This window comes from Protopterus annectens, chromosome 3.part1 (genome assembly GCF_019279795.1).
Source record: "Protopterus annectens isolate FY-2018-M chromosome 3.part1, PAN1.0, whole genome shotgun sequence".
In the NCBI taxonomy this organism is placed as follows: Eukaryota; Metazoa; Chordata; order Ceratodontiformes; family Protopteridae; genus Protopterus; species Protopterus annectens.
The window spans coordinates 217,012,258-217,038,749 of NC_056732.1; the positions used below are offsets into that span (position 1 = coordinate 217,012,258).

Consider the following 26,492-nt stretch of genomic DNA (forward strand, 5'->3'; position numbering starts at 1 on the left):
CAAAGGGCTAGAACCGGCGTCGGTCATCGGCGCACGAGACTGATGTCAGTACGTGCCAGTACAAATGCGCATGACCGACGCCATATACTTAGTCTTTCTTGCCTCAGACGCCAGAATGCAAAAAACACCACCCAAAACCCAACCTAAAAAGGGGGAAGGAGGGAGGGAAAATTGGACTGCAGCAATGGAGATCCTCGAACATCTACATTTATGGTAGGTACAAAACTGTACTATGTTCTTCGTCTCCCATTGCTGCAGTCCTTACATATGGGTAGAATCCCAGAGCAATGGAAAAAAGGGAGGCTGGCCAACTAAATAGCATTAGGAGCTGCTAACATGCCCTGTAAGATTGCAGTGGCAAACCCAGCCCTAGACCTAGAATAAAGAGGTAAATGATAATGCTTTGTAAAGGTATGTACAGAACTCCAAGTAGCTGCCTCTAGAATGTCTTTAGTAGCTACCCCTCTCAAAAAAGCAGTAGAGGTGGCCGTAGCCCTAGTAGAATGAGGCCTGATCCCAACTGGAACATCCTTTCCATGATGAGAGTAACAACAGCAATACAATGGCCAATCCACTTGGAAATAGTTTGTTTCGAGACAGCTTTCCCTTGTGAAGTCAAAGCAAAAGAAACAAATAATTGTTGAGATCTTCTGAACTCTTTGGTTCTGCTCAAATAATACCTTAACTGCCTATGTACATCCAAAGAATGCAAAACTTTTTCCCCTTTATTTTGGGGGTTAGCATAAAAAGTAGGCAAATGTATAGATTGGTTCAATGCCACATTAGAAATCACTTTAGGCATAAAAGTAGGATTAGTAAGTAAGGAAACTCTGTCATTGTGAAAAATCAGAAAAGGTTCCACTGCCATGAGGGCCTGTAATTCAGATACCCTTCTAGCAGAAGTAACAGCCAACAAAAAAGCAGTCTTCCAAGACAACAACTTCAATTCAACTGTAGCTGCAGGTTCAAAAGGAGGCAGAGTCAGCTTTTCCAAAACAAAATTAAGATCCCAGGCAGGAGTAGGAGCTCTTTGTGGGGGTCTTATATTCTAACCAATGGATGTGAAAACAAAGGAGGGTCACAATCATAGTGAGCAGAAATAGCTGCAGCATGCACTTTTACAGAAGAGAAGGACAAACCCTTGTCCAATAATACAGTCAAATATTGCAATGTACAACTCAAATTAGGCAATTTGACATCAAAGCCTTTAGCTGAACTCCAAAGAAAAAATCTCTTCCATTTATCAGCATAAACCTTTCGAGTACTAGGTTGCCTGGCTTCCAAAATAACATCCAAAACTTGTTGAGGGAGCTGAAGGCCCTCCTTCTTTAAAACAGAATGCGCCAGGCTGTCAGGTGTAGGGATTGCACCCTGACATTGAGAAAATGATTGTTTTCCTGAGACAATAAGTGAGGAATCTGTGGTAATGGCCAAGGTGTCCCATGAATTAAGCTCCTCAACAGAGGGTACCAATGCTGACGAGGCCAATCCGGTGCTATAAGGATCATGCAAGGTTTGTCCCTCCTGACTTTCAACAGTACCTTTGGAAGAAGAGGCAATGGAGGAAAAGCATACACGTGAAGGTTGCTCCAACTGAAGGATAGTGCATCTATTTTCCAGGCTGTTGGATGAAACAGCCTTGTGCAAAACAGTGGCAGTTGGAAATTCAGAGGAGAAGCGAACAGATCTATGTCTGGAGTTTCCCAAGCCATGGTCAACTGAAGAAATACCTGAGGGTCCAACTTCCATTCGTGAGGATCCACAATCTGTCTGCTCAGAACATCTGCTAAAGAATTTTGTGCTCCTGGCAGAAACTGTGCTCAAGAGTGATGTGCAGATTTAAAGCAGTTTCCCATAACAGCATTGCTTGTCTGCAAAGAGGGTAAGAATGAGTTCCCCCCCTGCTTGTTGATGTACCACATGACAGTTGTGTTGTCTGTTCGAATCAACACCAGTCCTGGTTGAAGTAGGCCCTTGAATGCTTCCAAAGCAAATGGAACTGCCAGCATCTCTTTCATGTTGATATGCAAGTGAAGTAGCTCTGGGGGCCAAAGGTCTTGAATCCATTTTCCTGTGAAATGAGCTCCCCAGGCTGACTCCGAGGCGTCTGTCGTTAATATCTGACTTGCCTCTGGTTGGGTCACAGAGAGTCCCTTGTTTAGGTGACATTCCTGAGCCCACCACACAAATTCTTTCTGAATACAAGGCAGAATCCGAATGACAGTGTCCAAATCGTGGCTTGAGTCCAAACGCTTTTGAGATACCATTGCAGCTTCCTCATATGCAGTTTGGCATTGGGAAGTACTAGAATGCAAGATGCCATGAACCCCAAGGCTTGAAGGACTGTCCTTGCAGTCAGCCTGGACATTACTGATAACTGTTGGAAGTATAGGTGAAGATTTCTTTGTTTGTCCGGGGTAAGAAATGCCATCTGAGCAGCTGTGTTCAGTCTTACACCCAGAAAACACATCTCTTGTGAGGGTACTAGACTGGACTTTATTTCGTTCACAGAATACCCTAGGCATCTTAAAACTGTCATTACATACTGCAGATGTTGAAGAAGTTCGTGCATGCCTTGAGCCAGAATCAAACAGTCGTCCAGATAAGGATAAATTTGAATTCCTTTTAGTCTGAGAAAAGCTATTACTGGAGCCAGGACTTTTGTGAATACCCTGGGCGCAGTAGACAAGCCAAAGGGCAATGCAGAGAACTGATAATGCAAATTCCCATTCCGAAATCTCAGGAATTTCCTGCAACTGGGCCTGATAGGAATGTGAAGATAGGCCTCTTTGAGATCCAGAGACACCATCCAGTGATCTTTGCCCAGCATAGGTAACAGCTGCTGCAGTGTTAACATCTTGAATTTTGGAATTTCCAGAAAGGTGTTTAGAATGGACAAATCCAGAATTGGTCTCCAAGTATTTCCTTTCTTTGGCACTAAGAAAAGACGGGAATAAAACCCTGTGCCCCTTTCTGCAGAAGGTACTTCCTGTATTGCTCCCAACTGAAGCAGAGAAGAAATTTGTGCCTGTGCTTCCAGTCTTTGCTGATGAGGCACATCCGGCATACCTTTGAAAGGAGGAATGTGTGAAAATAAAATTTGTAGCCTCGATTTATTATGTCCAATACCCATTTGTCTTGGGTAACCAAATGCCAATTCCTTTTGAAAAGTCCCAGTTTTCCTCCTAGAGGAGCTGCCAGCAAGGCAGAGTCTGGCAGCTGAAGACACAGGTCATTGGGTCTGTTTCGAAGGACTGACCCCTGCCCTCCCCAGCAGAAAGGGTAGAAGAACTCAAAGTCCTAGAAGTAACAGGGCCCTGAGAGGAAGCCCTACCTCTACCTCGCCTCGCCCTGCCCCTAGATTGATAATCCAAAGAGGGGAAAGACCATCCCTTAGCAGGCCAATTTCTACTGAACTTAGGGGGGCTGAACCTGTAAAAAGTCCTTAACCGTCTGCATAGACTTAGCTTTTTCCTCCATTTTTTTCAAAACTGACTCTACTGGAGGGCCAATAAGAACATCAGATTGCAGAGGAGCATCCATAATTCGAGCCTTAACATGCTCTGACAAGGTCTGATCTTTAAGCCAGGCATGCCTGCGAACAACTGAACTAGTAGCAGCCACCCTGGAAGAAGCCTGTAAAGCATCAAAACCACACTGCAAAGAATGCTTACCAACTTGGTCTGAAGCATGCACTAAATCCTGAAGCTCCTTACATTCAATACCTACAGCTAAAGCATCTACTTTACATTTCAATTGGCCCAGCAAATAATTTTGATACCTGAGCATATGAAACTGACAATTTAAAGCTCTCAAAGCCAAAGTAGAAGAGGTATACAGTTTTTTACCCCACCTATCCAGGGCCCTAGCATCCTTGTCCAGAGGAACTGGATTCTTAACCACAGAAGCCCTAACACCTTTGGGGCCTTGAGTAATAGTTTCTGGATCAGCCCTAGGACTCTTATATAAGTACTTGTGAGCTTCGGAACCCTGTAGTATCTATCTGGTTTAACCGGGCAGGAGGCAGAGAATCTGGGTTAAGGGCAGCCTCAGAAAATACATCCTGAACAACATCCAGTACAGGAGGAATAGCCAAGGGCCTATGCTGAGGCAAAAACAAGAATTCTCTTAGACTTTTACGAGAATCAGAATAATCCTGGCCTTCCCATTTGAAATGTTCCCTCATGGAATGCAAAGTCTCAGAGAAAGAAAAATCTTCTGGAGGGGCAGAGGGAGTAGTGTCCTCAGCCTCCGAATCAGAATAGGGAGGGAAATCCTGAAGTTCTTCCACAGAAGAATCTGACTCATTGGAAGACTGAACCAAACCCTCCAACTCTGTCTGTACCCTGGGCCTCTTCTCAGGGGGGGGCATAGAACCCCTAATTAAAGTGATCAAATCTTCAGCCATCTTTAACATGTGCTTCCTAGGAGCTGGACCCTGGGGACTAGCACCAGCAGGGCAGACTTAGACTTAGAATGGCTTTTGCTTTGAGAAGGAGGAGGCCTAACTACCCTATGAGGGGAGGGAACCACCGACATCTGAGAAGCACCCTCAGCCTGGCCTAACACAGGAGAAGCCACTTCCTGTAGTAACAAAGGCTCCCCTTGAGACTCAGGTAAACTTTCAGAAGGAGCCGCTGAAGTATTCGGTGGTTCTACAGAACCGGCGTCCGGAGTGGACGACTCATCCTGTTTGGACCGCAAAGCCTTCTCTTTGCGTTTCTTAGAAGAACCAGGCGTCGGAGAATCCGACTGCATGTTGTAATTACAACGTTTACCAAACACAAGCCTAGCACAGTCCAACCGACGTTTAATAGTACGCTTGTTAAAAGTAGCACAAAAGCGACACCCAACCACATCGTGCTCAGGCCCTAAACAAGGAATACAGAGTGAATGGTAATCCCTATGAGGAATCTGTTTCCCACAAGAAATACAGTTATTAACTTTTTCTGACATCTGTCAATACTGAGGCAAGAAAAAGACAAAAGTGTCCCCAACGGGGTACTTAACCCAACTTGGTCTCCGGTCTGAAACTCAAAAACCAACAATTCCAGAACGCCGAACGGCACTTGCAAAAGGCTGCTTCTGCTTAGGACCACGCGGCAAGAAAGACTGAGTATATGGCGTCGGTCATGCGCATTTGTACTGGCACATACTGACATCAGTCTCGGGCGCCGATGACCGACGCCGGTTCTAGCCCTTTGGTATTCGGGCCGATTGTGGACAGCGGACTACCCATATGTAAGGACTGCAGCAATGGGAGACGAAGAACATCCACTCTATTCTTAGGAAAGGTCAGGGGTCAATACTATGTGCCTGGATTTTTAATATATACTTGGCTGATGTGACTGCCATTAGAAAAAAAAAAGTTTTCCACAAAAGATATTTCAGCTCATCCCTGGATGGGACACAAGGTCAGTTTTTGTTAGCATAAAATTCAAACTCAAAAAAAGGGAATACACTGCATAAGGCAATGTTAGTGCAATTAAGTCTTGTATACCTTCAGGAAATGCCAACAAATTGGTTTGAAGGACATGGGGATAAATTGGTAAGGCAATTAATTTTGATGGTAGAATGGCTTAAACAGAGTAAAAAATTTGAACCAAGTACTCCAGCACAGCTGGAGCTGCTGATGAAAAGGGATCAAGTCATTGGGCCATAGGGCAATAAACACAGTCCACCTGCTTCTGCACCTTTGTTCTCTATTAGGCCTCTGGGTAGAAGTTACAATTTGGACATTAAGATCTGAGCGAAGCCTGAGAAACAGATGAAACGGAAGAGTTCTTAAGGGCTTCAGCTGTAGGAATTTCTCCAGATGAAGTCACCATTGCATAAGGAAACAAATCTGCAGAGATCTGAAGACAGCTAGGAAAAGCAGTCTGGATTTGTCTGTCTTCAGGAATCAAAAGAATGAGAGAAAGTCAAACAACTTCTGGGGCAAACATTAGGCTACAGCATTCTCTGGCCTGCTGGCCCATACCAGCAATGAGGGGAAAACATTGATAAACTTGGCACTGGTTAGGGATTGTGGAGGAAAAAAAGTCGAAACACTTAGTGTAGAATGAAATGAGCATGTCAGAAGAAGAAAAAACAGAGTATGTAGTTAGTGTGCGTGACTAAACTTTTAACCATGTCAGCAGATTATTTTAGGCAATAAACAAACTGCGCATGACCAGAAATACATATTATGGTCTGTGCAGGTTTACGTATTTTTTTGAAACTGATAGACAGTTGGAACATGTAAACAGATTAAAATGCATCAGCCAGTCTGCTCAAGACTGCATTCCTGAAGCCTGTCATGAGAACATTTCAGTATGTTGTGGCATTACTAATGCTGAGTTGGGAAAAGGATGTTTTAACTAACCTATTTTTAGGACACTGACGTATTTCATTTTAGATATTTAGTACTGTTCTAATGAATAACTACATTTACAGATCTTGGTAGTAAGCAACTTTTTATTGGATACTGGAAGTTGTCTGATAGATAACACTTGTTATTTTCACTTGCATTTTCTTATAAAAATACCTGGATATGTTTATTTGGGGAGACATTACTGACTCTGGTTCTGTCTCCCACACACGTGTGATTTCTAATAAATGTTGAAACTCTATCAAGACTGTTTCATTTATAAATTTCCTTAACAGGATGTAAAAAGTTGCAGCAAATCTCAAAAAAGTGACAGAATATCCTTCATGCCTCAAATGAAGTCAGGACCCAGCAGACAGCAGCTAAGATTCTTTGTCAGAAAGATGACTTATCCCAAGATGTGGGCTGCAGTATGACAGTTATTCAAATGACACAGCACAGTCCCATATAGTCTCCTGGATTCCTGACACAAGTGTTACATGTGGGTTCCAGTGTACTTGTTTATGTGGGTTGCAAACTGGCTCACAGAACCCACAGTGTGAAAGTAGCAGACTCAAGTCAGACCGCCAACCAGTCACGAGTTGAGTCCCACAGGGATAGGTTCTGGGTCCTCTCCTGTATGGCATCTACTTCTCAGAAGTCCAGGCCAACACGGAGGGACTCTGGCTGACCAAGTTCGCCGACGATTGTAAGCTGGGAGCCATTATTAACTCCCCAAGTGATGTAGACAGCCTACAGAAAAGGCCTCACTGAGAACAACTGGTGTCGAAACCATGGCCTTAAGCTTAATGCCAAAAAATGTGTCATCATTCCCTTTGGGAAAAACTCAGTTCCCACTAATTACCACATTGATGGTAGCCCACTAAACACTGAAGGCATTATAAGAGATCTGGGGACACAGGTTGACAGCAACCTCTCCTTCAACCACCACATTGCCACTGTGGTCAGAAGGTCCTTCTATGTGGCACATCTCATTACCAAGGGTTTTGCATCCAGAAAGAAAGAGGTCATCATCTTTCTCTACTCTTCCCTCATTAGAGCAATCGAGTATAATGCCCCATTTGGTATGTTCCTCACTAAACACCTGCAACAGCTGGAAAGGCCACAAAAGTACCTCACGAAGAGGATCCTAGGCCTTAAACACATGCCCTACATGGAAAGACATAAAAACACCAGCTTTTCTCTCTCTCATATAGTCTATGAAGAGGAGATCTCTGCTTGACTTACAAAGCCACGTCTGATCCAGGCCTGTTAGAAATGTTACACCTAAAGAAATTCCAATCCCTCCACACCACATGCTCCAGGGACCTCAACCTCATTACCACAATCAAAAAATCATGCTGGAGGGACAGGTTCATAACCCAGAGACTGCTCATGCTCTGGAATAGACTTCCCATACACATCAAGCAGAGCAACTCACTGGCCCTTTTCGAGAGAAATCTTGATGAATGGATGGGAAATAGAAAGTTCACCCAGGGGGGATCATTCCAGTGGCTCTACTTGACAGAGGAACTGGGAACTAACAGCAGCATGATGCCAGGGCACTTCTACGGGCTGGGTTTGTAAAGGCTTCAGGGCCGTTGACCTAGTACACACTTATGAACCTATGTATCAAACTACAGTCATATTTTAGCACGTCTCTGTGGTAGAGAGAGACCAGAGTCCTGACTGGGACCCAGGTGACTGGGGTTCAATTAGTGACTTTAGTACTGCAGAAACAAAGTAAGGAGGGGAGGTAGTGGGGAGGGGGTAACCAACTTGCCTCTCTGGGGGGGGGGCTGCACACACCTGGTGCCATACCTGAGGACACACTGGGGTCAGTATGGTTGCTCTGGTGGAGAACCAAGAAATCACTGCTCATCCTTCAGAGGTAGGGGCAGGTATGCTTGGAAGGAACACCTCTTGCTGAAGTGAATGACCATCATCCATGGTCAGTCCACTGCATGCACCTCCCCAGCACTTCACCAGATGTCTATTGGTGATTGGGCCGCAAAAATGATTGACTGCATAATGGTCAATCCTGGTCAACTCTCACCCAAGTGATGGGCAACAAATGGGCCATATGACAGGGAAGGGGCTGATGGAGAGACAGCAAGGGTAAAAATGAGGAAAAAATGCAGACAATTTCCATGTGAATGGCTAAGGTACCAGGGGGGAGGAAGCAAGTCCTTCAGGGCCTGTAGGTTAAGTACTACTGCTCTAGTTGATGTGCAAGATGCCTCTGTTTTGACCATACAACCTTGGTCCATCCTGCCTTGGTACTGCCCCCAACCCCAAGGCTGTGGTATCTGTGATGACTGCCATACTAGGGGTAAGGTGGTATGATGAAAGGGATTGCCCATAAAGAAATTATAACTATGCCTCCAGCAACAAAGATGAGCCTTACAAGCAATGGAATCTTGATCTGATGAGTGAGAGAGTCAGAAATTTGGCACAGACAAGTCCTGAGTGTCGTCTGGAGGACCTGCATATGAAACTTTTCACAAGGAATTGGGAAAAAAAAAAAAAAAAGGAAAATATAATGATAGCCATCAGGCCATCAGCTTTGAAAACAAATGCATCAGAATGGAATTTCACTAAAATATACGGCTTACTGTCTCCTGAACAAAAATAACCCAATTCCTGTGGTAGAGAAATCTTGTACGAGTTAGTGTCCAGTAGGCAACCTATGAACACCAAGGACTGTGAGGGCTTCAACTTTGACTCACCAAAGTCCACCATTATGCCAAGGACTGGAAAATTAGAAGGAGAGAGCCCTGTGACTTCAGTAAATTGTGTAGTCTTGATTTTGCTGGGAGCCAGTTATCCAGACAAGGGAATATTTTTGTCCCTTGCAACCTCAACGGAGCTGCAACCACAACCATGTATTTGGTATATAAATAAAAAAAAAACTGTATGCTATGGTGCGTTTAAATGGAAGAGTAAAAAAACAATCATGTTTGACTATTATCCAGAACTGGGAAAACCTCCTTGACTATCTTGATATGCAAGCAAGCAAGCATTTTGGAGGTCTACAGAGTACATCACAGTCTCCTTACGTTTGCCCTGAGACCATCCAGAATGTTTGTTTTGGGACAAATCTATTTAGACCTCTTAGTTCAGAAATGGCCTAAGGTCCTCTGTTTTCTTCAGAATAAACTAACTCCTCGACAGCTCCTGTATGAAGCAGAGTAAGGAATTCTTTTTTGCTTGTACTTTTTTGGCTTTGGCCATGCTCTTCAAATGAGGGTACGAACTATGAATGTCTGGGAAGGACAGGTAATGCAGTGGAGTTGTGTACACAAAGGGATTTTGCAGCTTCTGAATATAATGGCCCTTATCCACATGTCCTACATAACAACTATCCATGCAGGAAGATGAAAGGACAGGTAGTCTTCAACCAAGTCCAGACTAGGACGGTTGGTTAAACATTCATAGGATCTGCTGAAACTGTCCCCCCTCTCTCAGAAGACATGGAAAGTACAGCTGTATAAGTAAACTTACCATAACACTTGACATTTTAATAGATCACCACTGCAGCAGCCTAAGTTATACAAGTCTTACCCCTGGACCAGTCACCTTTCACAGATGTCTGATGGTCTTCCATGCACTCCAACTGCCAAGAACTTGCATAGACCACCATACAAAAGGCAGGTGGAGCGCAAAAGCTTCAGAGCATTTTTTGCCTGGGAGGAAGGCAAGAGTCTGAAAAGGTATGTTAGGAAGTAAACCCAATAATAAACTATATACAAAAAATGTAAAACAATAATCACACCTTGGGAATAAGAAAAAGAACACAAGCAAGAAAATAAGGACTGGTCGCATACCTCTCAACTGTAGATTTACACAGAATGTCCAGATTTTTGCCTCATTTTTGGCCTGTTTTCCAAAAGATTTGTGGTTTTCTGGCAAATTACTGACAAGTCATTAAAGACTGAAGACAGAAAATAATGACAGACATTTCAGTTTCAGACTTCATACCATTCAGAAATTTCATGCTAAAGCAAAAACATGCTAATTTATCAACTTTCTAAGTTTGTAAAAGCAATATTTAAAAATCGTCCATATTTGGATTGTCCAAATTCAATGCTCCTCCAAACCCAGAGAATACAGCAGCCTCTACTGAACTGCTCTCAGAAACTCTGTACAACCATGTCAATGACTGCATAGAGGCTGCTGTACCGACCAGAAGTAAGCCCAAGACTAGCCCGAGAAACAAACAACCCTAGTGGCATCCCAAATTATATTAACAAAAGGAAAAATAAAATGATAGCAAACATGAGGAAGAGTAATTCCCATAAAGACAAACTCTCTCAGCAAAGCAAATAGGCAATTAAGAGGGCTAATTAGGTCAACCAAAACTAACTTTGAGGTTAAGACAACCTCCCAGGCGAAAGATGACCACAAGGCTTTCTACAGCTATGTCATAAACCTCAACGGCAGCACACAGTAATGTGCTGAACTGCTGGTTAATGGTGTCGCATTCGTGAACCCTTTTGATATGGTGAACCTGTCAGCAGACAAATGCAGTTCCGACTTTACCCCTCTCACCCCCATCCATCCCCTTAAAAATACCCTCAAACATTACTCCACCAACTATAACTAGGGACCAAGTACTGGCTTCACTCACTAAAGCTAAGAACACTGCCTCAATAGGGCCAAATAACATCCCAGGATGCCTCCTGAATAGTCTAAAATATGACTTAACAGGACACCCAGAGTCATTATTTAACTACAGTCTTAATACAGACTGCGACAGTCTTCCCCCTTCATAAGCAAGGGCCTTTAACAGATCCTGGAAACTAAAGACCCATTAGTCTGACTAGTGTTATCTGCAAAGCCATGGAAAGAATTACAATGGAAATTATCAACAAGGGCACAGGAGACCTCCTGACACTGGATCCATTCCAGTTTAGCTTTGACAAAAGAAGGTCATGCTTAATACATCTGGCAGACTTCTCAGAAAAGATCACTAAGGCAATGGATGAGGGGAAAATGGTGCACAATGCCTACCTAGATCTAGCTAAAGCATTTGATACAATACTCCACTCTGGCATTGTCAACAAACTTGCGGAACTAGACATAAACCCCTTTATAACATACTAGATAACCATCTGGCTTACTGGTAGGACCCAAGAGGTTAGAATCAGTGAGGCCACCTTCACAGAGTGGCAGGTCACCACTGGAGTCCCCCCCAGGGCTCTGTGCTGGGCCCACTCCTCTATGGCATCTACTTTTCAGATGTCAAAGCCAATGTCAAAGGCCTTTGGCTGACCTAGTTCACAGATGATGGCAAACTGGGAGCATTCACTGAATCCCCCCACGATGAGAACATCTTTCAGGAAGGTCTAATACAGACAAAAGCTTGTGCCAAAGCCATGGCTTAAAACTCAAGACCAAAAGATGCAGTACCTTTTGGGAAATCTACTATCCCAGGTAACTAAGTCATCAATAAAACACCATTAAAAGTTGATTCACTAGTCAATGATCTGGGAACTCATTTAAATGGTAACCTAATCTTCGACCAACATGTGTCCAAGGTAGTAAGAAAATCATTTCATGTTGCTCAACTTATAAGCAAGTGCATGGCATCTGGGTCCAGACAGGTCATCGTATCACTGTACTCAGCCCTCATTAGACCTACCATAATGTCCCCTTCGGTATGTACCCGACCAGACATGCAGCAACTGGAACGTCCAACAAAGGTTCCTTACAAAAAGAATACAGGAAGTAAACACAATGTCCTACACCAATTGCCTCAAAGCCTTGTCTCTTTACTTGGTATCATACAGACTTCTGAGAGGTGATCTGTCGCTGCCATACAGGGCATCCCTGGACCCTGTTTTGATGAACCTTTAGCACATATGCAAAACAAACACCATTAGAACTACTAGAACAAAAGACCTAAATTTTGCTTGTGACATTAATAAGACATGCTGGATAGACAGACAAGTTTCTTAAGAGAATTCCCATTCTCTGGAACAGGCTCCCCATCCATGTGAGGCAGAGTTCTTCCCTATTCCTTTTTAAGCGAAACTTGGACCAATGGATGGGTAAATTAAATTTCACCCTGGTCTGGCTCCTATGTTTCTGATGGACACAGGCAGTCAGTAAATCACCACCTATATAAATCAAATTTGTGGGTCACATTTGGGTTGCAAGGTTAGACTTATAAAGGCCCTAGTGATCATTAGCCTAGTATCCACCCATGAACCTATAGTGTTTCTTTGAAAAGACAACTCTCTAGTTTTGAATAAAATTTAGGGGAGGAGTGTATGGATTTAATATATTATGGCTGCACTTCTCATATTTTTGGATTTAATACTTAGAAAATGTGCACTCTAGAATGCAATTTATTGAGTGGCGTCATAGCTAAGTGGTAGATGGGGAAGGATCAAAAATTGTAAGGGGTGTGCCTCATCGAAAGTCTCTCAGCAAAAAAGGAGTAACCATTTAAGTTGATAAGCTTAAACACTAGGGACGCTACTAGAAGAGTTGAGCTGTGTTAAACTGGCAGCCAGTAAACCTTTGGTAGTATACAGCAATAATGCTATCCGTGGCAAAAGGGTTATGAATAAGTACACCAGCTTTTACCTTCAAATCTCATGCCACATGACAGATCAGAGTATAGAGAAAGCCTCACATGAAAGTCTATAATGACATTTGAACAGATAAAAGGCAAGGACACCCAAATATGGAAAATTTCACAATACAAAAAATAAGATCACAAGGGGGAACACAGAACAGAATATCAGTAAAGTAAAAGTTAAACAAATAGTAGCTGAGGTTATGGCGTAACTGTGAAGTGAAGGATTCAGTGTACGAAGTCTAACACAGATTATGTCACAGCATGATGGAAAAATGAGGCCCTAAATGAAGGAGAAATAGGTGGAGCGGGGGACATCTGAAGAAGAAATATGAACATGAGAATGAAAGAGAGATTTAATATGGCGCAAACTTTATGCAAAGGAGAAAGCCAAGCTAATCAATACAAAATTGCAGTACCAAAGATATTTGAAGGGAGAATTGGGCAAAAGCATCCAGATATGGAACATTGTACAATACAAAAAAATAAGAAAACAAAGGGAGGGGAGCAGAAAAGAGGATTAGTAATGAAGAAGTTAAAGAAACAAACTGAAGTTATGAATTACCTGTGAGGTAAATTATTTAGTGTAGAAAATCCACCTCTGGCAACATCACAGCATGACGGAAAAGACAGTCCCCAAATTAAAGAGAAACAGGTGGAACAGGAAGATCACTTGCCACATGAACATACTCTGGAACCTTTAGCAGGAAACCAGTACAAAAGCTCAGTTGGAGTTGCACAGTAACTGAAGGAATAGGAAATGGTGCCATCTCTTGACACAGTCAATGTGGAGTGATAAGCCAGTGACTTAACATATGAAAGAGCAATGGATGATGCAGGATGCAGCTTAAGAGAATATGTCACAGGAAGATGATGTTCTGGAACTTTCTATAGAATGCTGCAGGAAACTGAGTATAAAGAATGTGCTCTTAGTTTAGAAGAAAAAGATCTGAGGGATGAATTGCTTGATTTAAGAGATGGATAGACATTAAGATCAATGAAAGAAAGAGCTTATAGAAAGTTAATAAAACCCAAAATGTTACAAGTCTGACAGAACAAATGAACAGAGTAATCATGACTGTTCATAGAAATTTGTTCATAGAAATTTGTGCAATATAACAGAAGTAAATAGAACATATTTACTATACAGCAAAATTAATAACAGAAAAAGTCTTAGCACAAAAATACAGAGCACTAATGGAGAGGAAGAGAAGAAATCAAATGTCATCACGAAGTATCACAAAGAGAAAACTATAAAGCAATCAATAAAAGAAGTGTGACAATTAGAAGAGGACAGAAGAGAAAACAAATCAACAAAAAATACTCCTAAAGACAGATGACAAAATCAATTAGCAGTATTAGAACAGACCGGTATCTATCATACACTATTGCAAATAATAAACTAAAGATATCAGCACAGGCAGAAAAACTAGAAGATATGCAGATAAATATAAAGCAAAGGTACAAAAAAATCAATTCACTGATGACCCAAAAAGTTTTATAGGGAATTGGGAAACAAAGCAAAAAGAATACAACCACCACCAAAAATGTAGTAGTATACACATTTTGGAGAAATATCTATGAAGGCCCTGTGGAACATAAAATGCTGAATGAATAGAAGTAATAAAAGAAACAGTAAGAAGTTCAAATGTATAGGATATGAAATGGGATAAAATAATGGCCAAAGAAATTGAAACAAAATTAAGAAAAGCTCCTAAATGGAAAAGCCCATGCCCAGATGCAGTACCTAATTTCTGGCTAAAAGTATTAACATCATTACACAAAGATTTAGCCCTGAATGAGAACTACTTGTATGCGCACCCCAAACAGACACCGACATGGTTAACAGGAAAAATGATACTCATCCTTAAGAGTGAACCTGCAAAGTATTCTAAAAACTACAGACCAATAACTTGCCTTACGACAACGTATAAACTATATACTGAAAAATTATGTTGACAGAGTTTATAACCCTTTAGAAGAAAACTTAATCATGGCAATAGAACAAAACGGTAACAAAAGAAAGTCATATGGAACAAAGGATCATTTGTTGTTAAATACAGTCATAATGGAGAATTGTAAAAAGGGGAGTAATCTAAGTATGGCATGGATAGCTTACAAAAAAGCATCTGACAGAATCCTACATTTTCATGGCCAAAGGAGTGCTTACATATGTACAAGAGACACACTACAGTGATCAATTACATTACAGTGACCATGAAATAATGGCAAACCACTTCACAAGCCATGACAAAGGACAAATTACTATTCCCAAAGATAAAAATTCAAAGGGGGATATCCCAGAGAGACTATCACCACTGCTCTTCTGTCTTGCCCTTAAACCATTAAGCTGTCTACTTAACAGATTAGGTCATAGTTACAATTTGACTCCCAGACAACAAAAAAGTGTAAAGGCTTCTCATCATCTATTTGTGGATGATTTAAAACTGTATAGTTCATCATAACAAGAGCTGAAAGCACAACTGGAAGTGGTCAAAAGTTTCTCAGATGACATGAGAATGTCATTTGGTCTTGATAAACGTGCAGAAGCAACATTTAAAGCAAGAAAGCTGCAGCACTAAGAAAATAGTCTGGGACAGGAATGTGATATAAAAAGGAACTTCACCATGAGGGAGTGTATAAATATTTGGCAACTGATGAATAATCAGCAATAAAACATGAACACACGTGAACAAAAATTAGTAAAGAATACATTAGAAGACTAATATTAATACGGAAAACAGCACAATATAAACCAATTTGTGCTTCCTGCTCTAAACAGTTTTGTGATGACTGACTGGCCCCAAAACCTATTGGATCAGATGGACAGGAAAACAAGAAAAATGCTTCACGCTTATCAAATAATATATAAAAATCAGTGTATACCAAGATTATATATTCCTCATTCTGAAGCAGGTATGGACCTATTCAGTATAGATCTGCAATTGTATGATTACATACGTATCTCCTGACTTCATCAGATCTAAACATAGTGACATTTTTGAAACAAAGAGAACAAAGCTGACTTCCCTGCTTAGTTTTGCAGAAGCATGTGTGTCAAGTGGGAATGGAAACCAAACCAGAAGCAGACAAATATAAGGCAGCAACTGAATGTGCCAAAAAACAAAATAAATAATATAAGAAGGATCAGATGAGAAGACAAGAAATGTGGAAAAGCTATAAATATAGTTTCCAGTACAGAAAGCTCCTTGAACACCCTCAAGTCGATCAGGATCTGATACAGGAATGGTTAATGAAAGGTAATTTTAAAACAAAAGTTGTTAGTATTAGTGGCCCAAGATAGTGGACTATATACACAATGGTTTACCACGTCCATTGAGAACATGTGGGAGAAACAGACAAATGCAGGTTCTGTATATAAAAAAAAAAAAAAACTGGAAACAGCTGCACATCTTGTTGCTGGGTGTGATATACTAATGGCAGAGCTCCTATATACCGAAATGCATAATAATGTGGCAAGACTGTTACATTGGGGATTGTGCAAACATTATAAAATTGAAGTAGCTGACTGGAAACGTCAGCCACAAAGCATTATACAGAATGATGAAGTTTATATTACATGGATTACCCATTAAATACAGTTCAAAAAAAGATGAGAGAAAAACAGATATAGTAACCCATGAAAAGAAGACAAAAGCAGCACTGATCAACTGCAACCAGTGATTACAGTATCTTGCATAGAGAGAGAGAGACAAATATCATAAAATACAAGGATTTGCAGGCAGAAACACAGGCAATGTGGAAGGAGGATACCCGGACAGTTCCAGTAGTAGTAGGAGCAATGGGCCTCATAAAAAAGAATTTACAGTCCTGTTTAGATAAGTTACCAATACACATAACTACTTTTGAATTCCAGGAGTCAAGTTCTGGGTACATTGTTGGTGCTGAGAAGCGCACTTCTGGCTAATGTTAAATATTGAAACAATACTAATTTCACAAACTTTTATCATACTTTAATTTAGGAATGGAGACAAAAGACTTGCAGAAATTAAAAAGGAAGCTGCACATGAAAGTCTATAATGTGGTACAAAAAGGCAGAAGTAAAAGTAATGAAACACAGGTCTATTTCAACTTATTTCCATTGTTAAAACGGGTCAAAACATTAAAAAAAAATTAAAATCCCTACCTGAACTGACATGTCTTCTGCTTTACTTGAGGCAGTCAGAACTGATACACATCGAGCCAAAGCCTCTTGCAGAACCTAAAAAAGAACACAACCACATGACAACAAAATGTCAAAAAGTAAAGCAAATGTGCACATTCCACAGGAAAAAGCATTCATTTATTGCTCCTCACAGAAAGAAAACTGCAAGCAAAGACATTCTGCATACACTGCTGTAAATGGTGGTGACACAGCAGGAGCACTGGTGTATGGTTACCTATTCAGCAACCATTACAGTTCTATACTTCTGTTAGCACTACCTGGGGAAGACTCATTGCAACATGCATCAGTAAAAAGCAAAATATGTGTAAAGTTTCAAATGTGTCCTTTATTTATAACTACTTAAATGTACCTGTAGTAAAAACTGCACATTTTGACGTATGAAAAAATGCTGTACTAACTTATTCGTCTACGTTTCAAGGGGGGGTGGATCACCTTCATTATTCCATGGAATCACTCCTCAACCGCCCAAAAGAGCTACAAAGGAAACGCAAACTAATGCAGTGAACAATAACACTGCTAAATGTAGTAGACTACATCTATTTAATAATCAATCCAAGATATTTATAACTAACAGGTGTTTGTAGTGGGAGAGTTAAAACCATCTAGAGCTAGTGTTAACATCACCTCACGTAACACACATCTTTTACCTTTTCCGGAGCATTTCTGACCTTGAGCATGTCACAATGTCAGATTTTATAAAGACGTTCTCCCACTTGCACTTTTCAAAAATCATATTTTTTACCTTAACCTCATCCAGAAACAATGGTATAGTGATAAGCAACTACATTATAAACAGGATCTTAACAATAAAGTAACACAACCTAAACTATAACACTAAATGGAAGGCATGCCTACACACTTTCTTTTTCAGTAATCCACATAGGATAAACTAAAGTGCCAGTTCTAAGCAAAAGTCCTAACAGATTAGGACACTTATCCTTACCTCTTTGCATTACAAAAGATTTAAGAATCCAAGGATTATGGCTTAACTTGTATTGTGCATAAATGTAAATATAACTAAATTTTACTTACATATAACAACTAAGCAGCTGTTATTTTTTGACAGGTAGTCTCACTGTAAGTCTTATGCAAAATAAACTTCTGGCATGTAGTTTTTGCATTTGATAATTTAGCATACGAGGGTTTAATCCGGGTACAGGCATTTTTATTTGATGACTGGGGTAGTAGGCTGATCCAAAATCCACCCATTTCAGTCACAGACAGTGAGTTACACTAATTTTCTTTTTTTTTTCTGTAATAAATACTCTCATAGAATACAACAGAGATGATTCAAAATTAATATAATATACACTACAAACATACTTAGGATAGACTAGTCCAGTAAGGTATACTGGAGAATGTTTTACTAACATGACTATTAAGAGCACTGCATTTTCCTCTTGCGAACTTCACTTGCATTAGCAAACTATCTTCTTGTTTTTTGAGAGACTGGGACATAGATGAAAAGGATCAGCGACCAACCCATCCACAAGGTTAAAAATATGAAAATAAAGAGTAACTTGGTCACAGTCCAGCTGATTAACACTTGCCATATCAGCAGATGCACGAGTTTGGAGACGGTGCCAAAGGATACAAAGGAAATATGAGAAACTCAGCACTGCATTCCAAAACTGTAAAGTATAGAAGTACTGGGATTTCAGATCTCTAGCTGAAAGTGTTTCCTGCATTAAAAACCATAACCATTCCAAACGCTTCTCATCTTTGTTGTTGATCATGAGAAAATTGTAGTTTGTAGTGCATGATAACATAGGTGCCATACAGACAGACAGATGGACTAAAAGATAAATACTGCTGACACTTACAACACCCCTGGCCAAAGGTTGCATAAATTCATGTGTAGGGTTCACTGAATGACAGAAGTAACTGAGAAATATTTTAAGTACAGTTGTGAAAACCTTACCATAACAGTAGGTGCCCTTCTCTTCATTGCTGCAGTATTCTTTACCAAAGGAACATCCTGCCAAGGAAAGCCTGACTTTTGGCCAGTATACAAAAGCTCATAGGAATGGTACATCACACTTATGCACACTGCACATGATATAGGGCATTACGGTGATAATCGGAGGCAGACACTCAGACCAGAAAAAGCAAAGCCCCAGGAGGAACAGAATATCCTGAGGGACAAAGTAGGAACCTGTACATCCAGAAGGAAAAATAAAGGAAGAAGGGCTGCTTGGGCAGAAGGGCAGCCAGAACATAGGTTAACAGCAAGACAGAAGGGGAAGGTGGGAGGGACCAAATACTGCAACAGTGAAGAGTGTTACAGTAAGATTTTACACAATTGTACTATGTCCTTCCATAGGGTTCATAGGAGATTACTAGGCTAATGGCCCCAAGGCCTTTACAAGCCTAACCATGTAAAAACCCGAACAGTCTTACTGACCAAATTTAAACGGTCATTGTTAGCACAGAGATACTGTGATCAGCACTAAATGCCCCCGTCCACAAGGGACATAGGTGCCACTCCCAAAATGAATTTATGGTCTTGCATCCAGTTGTCAAGGTTGCGCTTGAACAGGGTCATTGAGGAGGTCCTACTTCGGGTCATCTTCATTTGCCTGAAAGTTCATTTGAGTGAAACTCATTTGCCTGATGCTCATTTGCCTGACACGTAGTACTTGCAGGCAAATAAAAGGGATATATCCCTTTCCCACTGTAGTGCGACCCTGAAGTTAATATATATAGTTTGGGGGGGGGCAGATCCCCCCCACCTAGTTTGGTTTCACTGAACAATATACAACAAAAAGAAGAGAATTTCAATCACACTACGTGGGGGGCTCCACCCCCACACCCCCCAGTGTGGGGGCTTTGTCCCCCACACCTCTCCAACTATATATACTAACTCCAGGGTCGCACTACAGTGGGGAAAGGGATATATCCCTTTAATTTGCTTGCAAGTACTACTTGTCAGGCAAATGAGAGTCAGGCAAATGAGTTTCGGTGAAATGAACTGTCGGGCAAATGAAGGTGACCCCCTACTTCACATGGAGTGAGAGCTTATTCCAGAGGAGTAGTAATCGCTGGGAGATGCATCTGTTTCTCCAGCATGTTTTGTTGATGTCACAGATTGGGTCGAGATCTCTGGAGTGAGTAATTCTTGTCCCATTTGTTTTGTGGATGTGTGGCAGCAATTCCCTTGGGGTAGGGTCTGAGACTGCTCTGTAGGTCAGGCACAGGTTGCCTCTCAGTAGCCTGTATGATACAAAGTACAGTGACAGGGCTTTTAGTCTTTCCATGTATGTTATGTTTTGGAGGCCATGGATTCTCTTGGTAAGAAACCGCTTTGGCCTCTCCAGTTGCTGCAGATGTTTGGTGAGGTACACACAGAAGTGACCACTGTACTCAGCTAGTGGTCTAATAAGGGTAGAGTACAGTGGAGCTATAACCTCTGGGTCTTGGATGCGATGCTTAATGTCAAATGCTTTTCTTGCCGCTATGGACACACTGTGATTGAAGTTTAGATTGCTATCAATCTGTGTTCCCAAGTCTCGCACCACTGAGTTTGTGCTTAGAGGGGTGCTATCAATATCATAATTAGCAGAGGCTACGCCTTTGCCAAAGGGATAATGAGGCATTTTTGTGTTAAGTTTTAGTCCATGAGTTTGGCACCAATCATTTGTCTGCATCAGCCCTGTCTGGGGGACTCCATGATTGCACCCAATTTACAGTCATCTGAAAACTTGGTAAGCCACAAGTCACCTACCTCCACCTCAACTTCAGAGAAATAGATTCCAAACAGTACAGAGCCTAGCACAGATCCTTGCAGCAGCCCACAGATAACTGGTCTACTGGTGGAGGTGGACTCCCTAACCTAGACAGTGTGCATTCTGTCAGTGAGCCAGTTTGCTAACCATCTAGTAATGTATGGGTTTGATCCCAAGCTGTGAGAGCTTTTCCACAATACCCAAATGAGGGATTGTCAAAAGCCTTGGCTAACTCAAGATAGGCGGTATGTACCATTTTGCCCTCATCCAGGGCTTTGGTGACACATTCTCAAAGAAGTCTATCAGGTTTAATAAACAAGCTCTAACCTTCTGAAGCCAAGCTAGGTCAGCTCAAAATTCTGAACATTGTCTATGTCCTTGTGGATAAGCAACATGATGATTCTTTCCATGGCCTTGCAGATAAGGCTGGTTAAACTTATAGGTCCGACAGTTCCTAAGATCAGTTGATGGACCTCCTTTGTGCAAGGGGTCTACTGTACTACTGTTATTGTTCTCCACTCTGCCAGGGCAAAGGCAGTTTTCAGGCTATGTTTAAAGAGTGTGCCAAGGAGTTCTGCTAGTTATTGTTTTAAATTGCTGAGTAGGCAGCCTGGGATGTTATCTGGTCTCACAGAAACTGTGTTTTGGCCTTTGAGAGAACTTGTATGATCTGTTCTTTAAAGATACTCAGCAGAGGACTGGTGTTAGGAATGATTTAGGGTATTGTCAGGTGGGGACGGGGGAGGTGAAGTTATCGCCAAATCTGTCGGCTAGCTGGTTGTCAATTTCCTCAGGTTTAGTGTGAGTGGTACCATTTACTACAAGTTTGGTACACAGCTGGGCATTCCTTCTTAGGTTACAGTCGTAGATAAAGAATGCTTTTTGATTGCCTTAAGCTAGGGATACTAATTCAGACTCATAGCTAGCCTTAGAGGACTTAATAAGACTTCTGATTTGTTTGTTCAAGCTGTGGAGGGTATTCTTTCCTCTGTTTGGTTAGTTCCCTCCTGTTCTTAGATATCAGTTTTTTTCTTTTGTTGTATAACTTATGTATATGTACAGTCCACCAGGCTGGCTTGTTCTTTCAGGAAGACCTGGTTTTGTTCCTGTTAGGTACGGCCGAGTCAATGCATTTCTTTAAGTGGCTATATAGGGCAATTGAGCATTCCTCTGCATAGGAGACATTGTTTTCTATGGTGGCAGGGGCTTCAAAACTTTTTATACTATCGCTTAACAGGTAATAATTTGCGCTTTGGTTAAATTTTTCAGTTTCTTTACTCCTCTAGGGGTGTCAAGGTTTGATCTTTACTTCATGCAAGACAGATTTACATTCTGATCTTACTAAAGAGGGAAACACACAGGGAGTAATGCAATGACCTCCCATGCTGGTGACCGCCAGATCCAGGACATTTGAGCCCCTTGTAGGGGTCTGGACCAACTGTTCCAATACACTGGAATTAAAATCCCGGAACTTCGCAACAATAGTGTTTGTGCATATTATGTCTTGATGCAGGGATAGTTGAAATCGCCCATGACCAGGGTGTTTGGCTGTATGTTGAGTGACTCTAGCAAGTCCAGGTAGGCAGTGTGCTTCTACTGGTTCATGTTGGGGGTCCTGTAGCTAGTGATGATATGGAAGGGTGTTTTTCCTATAGTTAAGTGGACCTGGAGTAGCTCTTGAGGTGCATTTGGATTTGATGAATATGGATACACATCCACCTTTGGTTCTTTCACACTCATTTTGGTGTCTGAATGTGTGAAAAGCATAGTAGTCTTGTATGGCCAGGGTCCTCTCAGCAGCTTTGAATGAAGTTTCTGTGACTACATAAACATCCGTATCTTCCATGGTGAGGAGTGCTTCCAATGCAGTTTACTGTTTAAGTTCCTAGCATTAAGCAGCATGACGCTGAGTTTGTCTTTAGTGGAGTTCTTTACGTCAGAGGTTTTGTTGTTTGGACATTGCCAAAAAAAGGCACTATGGAGGAGGCAATCATCTTTGCCAGTATTCTAAAGCCTTCAGGAGACAGGGGAATTTCATATCTCTGGCAAAGTATTGTGGATTACTGACCATGTCTTTTCAGGTAGATAGATACTAGATCCCCCTGGAGTGACACCAGAAGCTAAGCCAATTACTGAAATCAATCATTTTTTTGTCTGTACTGTGGCATCATCCTCAGTGAAGGTAGAATGCTGCCTAGGGCTACGGACATACCTCCCTCGGACATGCAATCTGAAAGTTTGGTCATGTCTCTTCATATAGTACAGGGAGGTACGTCTTAAGTCATTTACACCAACATGTACTATGACACAGTCATAACGGTAACTGTTGCTAAGTGACTTGACTGTGTGCGTGATTTCATGAATCCTAGCACCTGACAGGCAGCTGACCGTGACAACCTCCTTGTTCAACCTGGTAAGGGGGACATATTCAGTTGACTATAACCAGAATATTTGGTTTTGAGCTACTCTGCCTTAGGGGCTTAATTGCTGAGACATTGCTGTGTGTGTTGTGTGTGGTACTAGATTCCGTTCGTGTACTGGTATGTGTATGTTTGAACTTGAGAGGACTCTGGTCTTTTGGTAGGCTTTTATCGAATACCTCCATGTATGTGGGTTTGTGTGTCTTGACCTTCTCTTGTGTGAGAGGGAAGGTGTGTGTGCTGACAACCTTTTGTATGTCTTGTTTGTTGTATTGTGAAAAGACTGATTCTAGTTTCATGGTATACTTACATCTGTCACATACTGTGTTTGTTTGCTTTAGAAGCAAGTGGTTGTCAGGGTATATGAGGCAATTGCTACACTCAGGATGCCCACCATCAATAAGGTTTGGCTGGAGAAACAATGGGAAACTGTCCATCCATTATGGCAGGAATATAGTATAGTGACTAGTGGGAATGGGTAACGTGGACCAGGATTTGCTTGTAAAACCAACAAGGGCGGCTATCCTGTGGATGTCTAAGGGTGGAAGACTACGCCAATGCCTTAGAAAGTGCAGCTGGGTTGCTTGCTGGACAGCAATGTGCAACTGAGTTTCTCACAGAGAGGCAGTGGAGTCAAGAAGGGTTCAAAAGCAGGTATCAAAAGGAAACCTTTTGTTTCTAAGTGTGTGTCTATACACGGCAGTACTAAACCCCATTGTGAGGTGTGCAGCTACACACAAATGTGGTGCTTAAATACAAATGAAATAAAGCAGTTGTAACACTAACTAGCCAATGGGAGAACCCAAAACTGAGCCTTTTACCAACAATCCTCAACTGAGATCACTGTTGAAGTATTCTAAAGCCTGCCCAGGCCCTGAAAATAACATCCAACTTGTAATGCCTAGTGAAAGTATGAACAAAAGATCAAGTAGCAGCCTCAAGGATGGGATTGGTATCCAAACCTCCTGGAAAAAGCACCAGAGGAGGCAAATGCCCTTGTAGAATGTGCCTTTACCAATGGGGAAAGACATTTTCAATGAAAAATAACAAAAAGAAATGGCTTTAGAAATCAAAGAGGAGATTTTTTGCTTAGAAACAGCCAAACTCAAAGCTCTGGGATGAAAGAAAACAAAAAGCTGTTCAAATCTGCAAATTTCTTATCCAAATAACATCTGAGCAGTCTATGAAAATCCAAGGTGCAAAGAACCTTCCCACCGACAGACTGCAAAGAAGGAAAAAAGAAAGGAAGATGAATAGACCGATTAAGGTACAACTCATTGACCACTTTGGGTATAAAACAAGGATTAGTACAAAGAGACACCTTGTCTCTGTGGAAAACTAAGAAAGGAGGAAAATCCATGACAGCCTGAAGTTCAAACACTCTCTTGGTTAAAGTGACAGCCAAAAGAACAGTTTTCCAAGTACAATACTGTAAGGAAGCTTAAGAAGCAGGCTCAAAAGGAGCTAAGTCAACATTTCAAGGGCAAAACTGATGTCCCAGGAAGACAGAATAGGCTTCCTGGGATGCCTGATATGAAGGATACCTTTAAGAAATTGCTTGACCTCAAATCTAGAAGCCAGCGGAGGAGTCAAGGGCAGACAAGCAGAAATTGCTAACAGGTGAGCTTTAACTGATGAATACACCAACTCAGCATGGAGCAGATCACACAAATAAGAGCGAACCTAAGGAACCTCCAATGACAGGGAATCCTGATGGTAACAGGCACACCAGACAAAAAATTGCTTCTATTTGGACATATATGATTTCCTTGTAGTGCGTTTTCTCACCTCCTGCAGAACTCAAAGCATGTCCTCAGAAAAAAAGGTGCCTGAGAGGGATCAAAATACCATCAACCCATAGCATCAGCTGAAGAGTGAACAAGTGACGACAGATAAGAGATCCTTTGTCTTTTATGAGAAGATCCACTTGGTTAGGAAACATGGTGATTGCTCGTGGCCAAGGGAGAAAGGAGGAAGAACTAATGCTGTCTGGGCCCAAAGGGAGTCATTAGCAAAATTTTGGGAAGCCCTGACTGATCTTGTGCAAAAACTCAAGGTAACAGAAGTGGATGGAAGGCATACAGAAGCATTCCCTTCTATGGAAAAGACAGGGTGTCCACTTTCCAAGCCAGAGGACTTGGGACTCTGGAAGAGAATACAGGGAAGTTGCCTGTTCAGAGTGGATGCAAAAAGATCTACCTTAGAATATTCCACTGATGGATTATGGTCCAAAAACATCTCTGTGAAGCATCCATTTGGGAGCTTGTGTGGTGGACCTGCTGAAAGAGACTGCCACTATAATGAGCTCCGAGGTAATGTAAACTGACTGAAGAGTCACAATACTGGACAACTAGATCCCACACCTGAAGAGCTAGTCTGCAAAGAAGACAGGATAGTGTCTCCCCCCCCCTTGCTTGTTGACATACCACATCACTGTGTTATTGTCTGTGAAAACTGAGTGGCCCAGGATGAAACAACTGAACAGCCAGCAACAAAGCCCTCAACTCCTTTATATTTATGTGGTCTGACCTCTGATGAGGAGGGCTAGAGACCCTGAACCTTGAGGGGAAACACAGGAGGCACCCACTGTCTGAGATATCTGTAAACAGCTCCTGATTTGGAAATGGAGCTTGAAAAGGAAACTAAGGTTTGAGAGAGAGTTGACGAATCCACGACTGAAGCTTGAGTTTCAGACAGGGAAGGAGGGGAACCAAGAAGCACACAGGGAGGCAATGCTGGAGTAGCAATGACATGAGGTAACTCTAAAGCATTCTCATGTGGAGCTTGGCAAGAGGGAGCATGGGAATGGTGGAAGTCCTAAACTAGAGAATTCTGAGAAATTCCCTGGCTGACACAGATGCCAGAGGAAGAAGGGACTGGAAAATGCAATTAGTGACAGAGCCTTGGGGACAGGCAGGGATGCCACCACACTGGAATCATCTGCAGCCTAGGAAAATATGATCCTAGGAAGGAGTCTGAACTGATTTCTGGGAGTTTATGGTGAACCCTAGACTCTGTAAAAGGTAAGTAGTAAAGTTGCAATTTTGCAGCACAGTTTTTTTTTTCCAAACACCTTTATTAAATTATCACTTGTGACAGGCAAATTTACATTTCATATAAAAGTAAACTACATTAATGTGACAAACACTATACTTCATATATATTGCTATATATCATATAACCCTAGCAATATTACATAAATTAAAAAGGCAGGAATTGAATAAACAGG

General features: G+C 41.6%; 1 protein-coding gene across 1 annotated transcript in view; it reads right to left on the bottom strand.

The window, feature by feature from the left end:
* DNAJC13 (DnaJ heat shock protein family (Hsp40) member C13) overlaps window positions 1-26,492 on the bottom strand; it is a gene marked incomplete in the record, with an annotated part of 3,140,357 nt that overhangs the window by 739,109 nt on the left and 2,374,756 nt on the right. Inside the window, 1 exon segment of the mRNA XM_044066722.1 lies at window positions 17,080-17,154. Coding sequence (XP_043922657.1) covers window positions 17,080-17,154 — 75 coding nt within the window.